Source organism: Amphiprion ocellaris, chromosome 15, assembly GCF_022539595.1.
Source record: "Amphiprion ocellaris isolate individual 3 ecotype Okinawa chromosome 15, ASM2253959v1, whole genome shotgun sequence".
NCBI lineage: Eukaryota > Metazoa > Chordata > Actinopteri > Pomacentridae > Amphiprion > Amphiprion ocellaris.
The window spans coordinates 8,130,717-8,137,755 of NC_072780.1; the positions used below are offsets into that span (position 1 = coordinate 8,130,717).

The 7,039-nt window shown below is 37.8% G+C and overlaps 1 protein-coding gene across 1 annotated transcript; it reads right to left on the minus strand.

Moving 5' to 3' along the window:
- Nucleotides 1–946: 946 nt before the first annotated feature.
- Nucleotides 947–6,448, minus strand: fam8a1a (family with sequence similarity 8 member A1a). The gene is made up of 5 exons (XM_023268781.3): nt 5,732–6,448; nt 5,358–5,478; nt 4,260–4,383; nt 2,411–2,550; nt 947–2,156 (listed from the first exon to the last, which is right to left on the minus strand). Exons 1-5 carry the CDS (start codon nt 6,144–6,146, stop codon nt 2,012–2,014), a joined length of 945 nt encoding a protein of 314 aa, XP_023124549.2. The 5' UTR covers nt 6,147–6,448; the 3' UTR covers nt 947–2,011.
- Between the last annotated feature and the right edge of the window lie 591 nt (nt 6,449–7,039).

A 7,039-nucleotide genomic window follows, 5' to 3' on the forward strand; every position in this document is an offset into this window, starting at 1 on the left:
ACTAAGGTTTATAGGGAAACGTCCTGGTTGTGCAGTTCGGTTTGTTTAACTGACCTTCGTCCTTGTGCTTGACTGGAAGTTGGTTCTGTAGCTCAGTTCAAAGTGACCTTTTGTGCTAAAAGCCAAGCATTGGCATTAAAGTACAAGCTGTGTGCCTATTTGAGTGTGTAATGTCCTTTACAGGTCTTTAAGTAACAACTAATCCCTTTAATCCTTATATTTCTACAATACACTCACCCTATCACCCACTTATTCAGGCGTGGGTCAAAGATAATTAATTGCTAAATGCGTTCTAAAAATCCTCTGTCAATTATAATCCCTTCCTTTTTAAATCAGCGCTTTCTGTCTTGCCTGAATTCTGAAATTACAGCAGTTTTGTCTATGAAGGAGTGCTTTTATTTACCTGGTTTTGAAACTTTTACACTCAAAAGCTATAAACTGCATATAATGTTGCCTGTTGTTCTTTCTATTTCTGCATTATGGTAAATCATATTCTACATTTCTTTTGCACACAGCCACAAAAAGACAGAAAATATGATGTGGAAAAATGCACAGAGGAATGTAGAAATTGTGTAACGAGATTAAGAAAATATATTAAAATGTGGACCATTTAATTGTAAGGCATGATATTCACTCTGTAATCTATTTAATGTGTGAACGCCTCACAAAATAACATTAATAAATTTCATCATATCTATTGAAATATTTGACCATACGTTTTGAACATGAATATTTTAAATGTCAGATTTTCATTTTAATTCTAACTCTGCCTTTTTTTCCAGCTCTGACTAAATTTCAGTATAAATTTAAGAGAAGCATAGCTGAGGACTGAGGTATCTCTTGGCATAATACAGAATAATATAAATGTATATAAACTGAGATTAATGCAATATGTGGCCATTTAGTATATTTATGTCAGCTGGACTGCTAAACCGGCACTGTAAAATGAGATTCCATCAGAGATAATATTTAATACCAGAAGAGTTTTACATTGTGCATACGTACAAATCTGACACTATCAATAGCATTTAATAATCAGTCGAGACAAACTGTGGTTCTTTGATGCTAAACATTTGCCCTGAGTCACAAAAATTACAAGTTTGAAGACAGAAAATATGAGCAGAGAATTTACAAACATCATTTCTCACATTTGAACCTCACACACCCACGAGATTTGTTTTGTTTTGTTTTGTTACATTTTACCATATCAAAGCAATACTTCATCAAAATATCCATAGGCACAGAATATGGACAGAAAGAAGCCTGGCATGTTTGCATGTTTTTCTTCAGTGTAAGTATATAAGAATTATCACAACGTAAGACAGAAAACATTTAGCAAACCAAACATTTGATTCCCAGTACTACCTTGAACAAAATAAGGAAAAATGCATATGAGAAAATGCCATAAAGTTTAGAACCTAATAATGTTGCTCATGTCTGTAGGACTCTTATTCTGAAATAAATTAGTCTGACAGAAAGATAAAGATCAGATTGTCTCTGTCTGTATTAATCAATGTGAAAATAAGATGGGCATCTTAGGGCAGTTTCTGTAACAGCCACTAGAGGTCACCAAAGGAAAAAGTTGTCAAATCCTCCCCAAACAAGCTTTCAGCTTCACACCGAATAAACAAATTGTATAACGAAACTTAACATGTATATTAAAATTTACGATAGATGAGGAGAAAACTCAGAATAACCCATGAAAGCACCGTTTTTAGCTTCAGTTAGCAAAAACTTACAATACTTAAACAGGGTGTCCTCACAGCTTATTTGTTTGTCCAGTGGTACAAATTAAACGCCTTATAGCAAAACATGTAACGTGTTTGTAATCCCACACTGTCCCACAATCTGCATACATTTCATTTTAAAGTGCAAGTCCAAGTTCCATTCAGAAAAGTCATTCGCCAGTCCGTCACTAAATCAGATATCAATTAAATTCTCCAGATGCTCAGGACATTTGAGCGTGTGATTATCCATGCCAAGTAGAAGAGAGTCTGCAGTAAGAGGGGAGCTACCTGCCCCCTCTGCGCTGGACAACTATGGTCCCCGCCACAATGTCATACACAGTCCTGTTGTGCTGGAAGAAGAGGAGGGTGATGAAGACAGGAAAGAGGAAGGCAATGGAGAAGTTCTTGTTCAACGCCCGCACAGTAGAGCTGTGAAAATCAAGACGAAATACTGAGAACTGCTGAGTCCCAGACAGATTCTCTGTGGGTACTAGAGACTATTGGAAGCATTAGTTTTTTGATTAGTACTCCGAATTAGATTCCAGTGTAAATCAAAGGGCAATCTTTACAGTGTAGCTATGCACATACAGAATACTTAAACGCTCTTATGTCAAATTATTCCTCTGTTTCTTCTTTTCAGTCATAAAGTGACAAAACAGAAACATTCATGTGTGATTACTCACGCTGAGAGGGAGACGTTAGATGCCGGAACCACAAGAACCCGGTTGGGTCGAACCAGAGTGGACGTATCACACGTCACCACCCGCAGGCCGAGCAGGAACTTCCCAGGAGTAGCACCACCAGCACCCCAGATACAGATCGTCTGATTGGACAAGAACAACAAACGGCTGACGACTTATTATTGAATGTAATTTTTGTTGCTCAAGACTCTCCTGATCATGTTCATAAAAATACACAGTGGAACAAATAGATGCAGGAGTCACTAATGATTCAATATGCAGTATCAGTGTGTGTATCATGTGTCGCATTTCATATCGAGTGCAATATGTAATGTGCAATTTTTCATATTCTCATTTCTCAGGTATATTATTTCAGTTTAATGTGTAATATTTCATTATCATGTGCAACATTTTGATTACATGTGCAATATTTTACTTTCATATACAACATTGTCAATGTAATGTGCAGTATTTCATGAGCATGTGTGATACTACCAATAACCCCACTATAATTTACTGTTCTATCGTAGGCTTATTTTTAGCTTACTTACAGTGGTGGAAAAAAAGTTTTCAGACATCCCATACATTTGCATGCATACTGCATTAAGAATCACTCTTAGGTGTACTCTTCAAGTGCAATTTCTTTTAGTAAATCACAGCCATAGTACTAAACAAATCCTTTAAAAAAAAATTTTAAAAAAGCCATTAAAAACTTAAAATTGATTGGTTCCACAAAAATAAGAAATTTTGAGTATTTGGTAATTTTGGTAGAATTTAGTTTTGTTAGTTTTTGTTGTAAACAATTTTAAAAAGTGTCGTTTGTATCTGTTTTTGTCTGTCTAACGCAGCCACACCTTTTGAAACACAAAAAAGATTTTTCCACAAACATTCCATGATAATATTTGAGATTGTGTAAAATTTTAAGGATTTCCAAAAACTTTTTTCACAGTATTTTATTTCAGTAATATATTGTACTTATATCTCACTGATTTTCTACTTTTAGTCATGGCATTTCTCATGTTATGTCATTTGTTTTTTCTGAGCAATATCTGGGATTAATAAAGTTTTATCTTCTCTTATCTCATCTTATCTCATTCTCACTAGAAAGAGTAAAAGGGCAAGAAACTTTATGTTCAGATTTACACAAACTAGCTCAGGAGCATTTCAGGAAACATGCCAGATGGTGTTCGCCTGAGCAGAGGTGCCTGAATGTCCCAGTGCTGCTCCCCACCTGGGAAAACAAGCCACTGACGCAAAAGTCCAACAAAACACGCAATACCTGACTTCATCTCAGGCAACTGTGAACGCTACGTTGCATCACTGTCCTCTACGGAAAAACAATGTTGTGTTGTAAAGACTCTTCTCATTAAACGAGAGCATGTGATGAGGCAGCTCCTACTAAATGAACATACAGGGGAATATAATGTATATTTCAAGTGGTGTTTCGCCTTCGTTATCAGTATGAATTGTGATGTAAGAGGTTGTCTGAGTTGAGTGTTTCCATTCAGCGAGGAAAAACCTGTGCAGCATTACAGTAAAAGGATGTTTGTTTAAATAAATCAAGTAAAAGTAGCGTTACATAGGTGATTCTTGGAGAGATTAAGTGCTTATAGACCTAATATGACCCTAAATGTTATAAATGGATGATGGGAAAGCTAAGTTTGAGCAACATAACAACATTCGTATGACAGCATATATAATATTTGTTAATTAATGATGCTAAATTATTCGTTTGCTTGATTTCAGCCAGCCACGATGTATGTTTTTTTTCAGTATTTAAAAGTTAGCTGATTATTATACACCTGTATTACTTAGTCCTGTCACTATGAAGGCAGTGTGAAACGTGACCCACCTCATAGACGCACACCAGCACCCTGTAGACCAGAGCAACCGCCATCATCTTCTGTAGGTCCTCCATGGACGTGTTCTCATCAATCTCCTCCACAATGAACTGCGTAATAAATCTGGCAATGTCCCTTTAAAGAGGAGAGACAGAGACTCTGTGTGAGCACAAATCTGGGGAATGACAATAACAGATTTGGCATTAAAGCAGTAATGTAAACTCTTTGGTTGTGTACATGGTCTTATTTGGATCTACAGCGACACCACTGCCAGTTGAGCCTGAGAAAAATGTATTAACAGACTGCAACACTGAAGGGTTCATTTGAATTAGAGGTCGATCAATATGATCTTTCCAGATTACTGTGCTGATTATTAGTAATCAAGGAGACCGATAACCAAATTGAAAAACATTTGGAGCAAACATTTTAAATTTTGGTGTCAAAATGTAGAATTACACAAATCCCAACACTAAACTTTCCTGAAATGTGATTACTTTCTGTTTTGAATTGGTAAACTTTTCACCATTTATTCTTCAATATTACAGCCGGTTATTATGTGAAGTGCAACCAATAACATAGTGCAGTCTATGGGTGATTTCTCAAGACAATGAGTGTTTACTGCAGATAGAAAAGGTGGCAGGAAAACAGCACAAATGTATTCATTTGATTGGAAATCAGTAAAAAAAAAAAAAAAAACTAATCCAGATATTCAGAAAGAGACTGAATATTGATTCAATTCAAAAAATATTATTTGTGTCTTGGGGGCAATTCAAGGCATGAACGGCAGTTTTCCATACAACGGTAGCAACAGCTGTACATAGTACTAGCAGTCATGATGTGGTTAAAATAACACAAAATAAAATTAAGAGCAGAATATAAGTAAAATATCGTATTGACAATGTACATATGGTGCTAAAATGGTGCAAAAATGGCTTTACATTAATTAGCAGCATGGTTACATCGGAACAGAATCACAGTATTTCCATTTACATGAGGTGTAGGTCAGATCTTGGGCTTGGGCAGTAACCAGCAAAACCCTAATTTAAAATTTTTAAGCCTCTGCCTGTTTATACTTTTGATTTCAAAGCTGCATTACATATAACACTTACTTCATCCCACTCAGATGCATGATCCACAGCACAATGGTGGCCTTCACACAAAACAGGATAAAGAAGTCCACTGTCTCTGCTAGGAACCTCTGGAGAGAGGAGGGGATGGTGTACTCTCGTCCTGTGGAGCAGAGGAAAAGACAAGTGCATCAGTATGCCTTTCATTCAAATAGTTGCTCATTACTATGGGTACTATAAGTCACCAGAGGACTCAAAGACCTTGGAAAGACTCTAAGCATGTAAGCCTGTTTCCACTAGGAGTTTACTTAAGCCTGCTTCCCATTAGACTCATGACCTAGCTTATGCATTCAGAATCCCACACATGGCTGCAGACTGTTAGACAAAGTAGGCCACAGCATCACACTGAGCCCTACCTGCCTGCGGAGGGTTTCCGGTCTGCTGCTGCTGCGCTGGCCGGGCATCAGTCGCTGTGAGCGGGGTGTCGGCTGAGCTCTGCCCGGTGTAGGTACCACCCGGGTGAGGCGAGGATGCGGGGAAGCCGAGAGGATACGGGTAGCTGTACCAGTTCCGTGTGTCATAAAAAACTTCGCTCGCGGAGGTCGAGGCAGGTGCCCCCGGTTGTGTCTGGGCGCCTGTGCCCGGCGGAGGGACACCGCACGGCGGAGGGAAGGGGAAGGCGGACAGCGCCAACCAGCTCTGCCAGCTGGCGTAACCCCAGTAATATTGCCACATCCACTGCTGCAACTTAGCGCAGTACTCCGTGGTAGCGCTGCTTTCAGGAGGTTTTGTGCCGTTTTTAGTATCGTCGCTGCTTCTGTCACCCGTCATGGTCGCAGTTATTCCTGGCAAACTCCGCAAGCCCACCAGGAAAAGCGTTTTAACCGCCGTTAGCCTTCAGGTTATCCGTCCTCCGCTCCGTCCATTAGCCGTCTGCCGTTAGCTGCGTCTATTTGTAAATACGCCGATTTCCTGGACCGTTCAACTTTACTCATCACCTCCCAGGCTGGTGTCATTGTACAATGTTCGGGTAATTCATATTTAAACAATAACTAATAATTTAGAACTACACTGCCTGCTTTATCAGTGCTGTAGATTCCAGAAAATCACCACCGTGTTGCGGAAATGCCCGGTAAACCCCCTGTTCTGTCATTAATGGTATGAGCCATTTAAAGGAAGTGCTTTTCCTCAATGCACCTGTCAGACACAAAATTCACTAAACGGTAGTAGTTTGCATAGAAACTCTACGCAGAGGGGATAAAGTTGTAGAATAATAAATACAATAAATGAAGTGAATAGCAAAAAATAAATAAATAAAAAAGACGATGCAAATCAGTAAAAACAATAAACATAATCAGAGACAACATTCAGTTTCTATAATTGTTTGTGCAGAAAGGATATTCACCACTGCAAAAAATAAATATGTAAACAGCTCACTTATTTTTTTTAATTTTAAAAACATGAATATAAAGCTTTGACTAACCGCTTCATGCTACTTGCCTGCCCATTTTAGTATGACCAGCTTGTCAATTCAGTTCAGTTAAAAATCAATTTACTATAATTCAATTCAGTATGCTTTACTGGCATGAGTAATGAGCAATATAGTTAAAGCAACAAGAATGATGTAATTAAAATAAAGTAAATTAAATTAAATGAGGTGAGAAAATTAAAAAAGAAAAAACAATTCATTAAGATTAATTAATAAAATTGTTAAAATAACAAGA

Excerpts from the sequence above, each read along its gene's own strand:
- fam8a1a (XM_023268781.3), bottom strand. The coding sequence starts at position 6,146 with ATGACGGGTGACAGAAGCAGCGACGATACTAAAAACGGCACAAAACCT. Across the intron at positions 4,384-5,357 it reads ATGCATCTGAGTGGGATGAA|GGACATTGCCAGATTTATTA; the intron begins GTAAGTGTTATA and ends TCCTCTTTAAAG. Across the intron at positions 2,157-2,410 it reads TCTAACGTCTCCCTCTCAGC|CTCTACTGTGCGGGCGTTGA; the intron begins GTGAGTAATCAC and ends TGATTTTCACAG.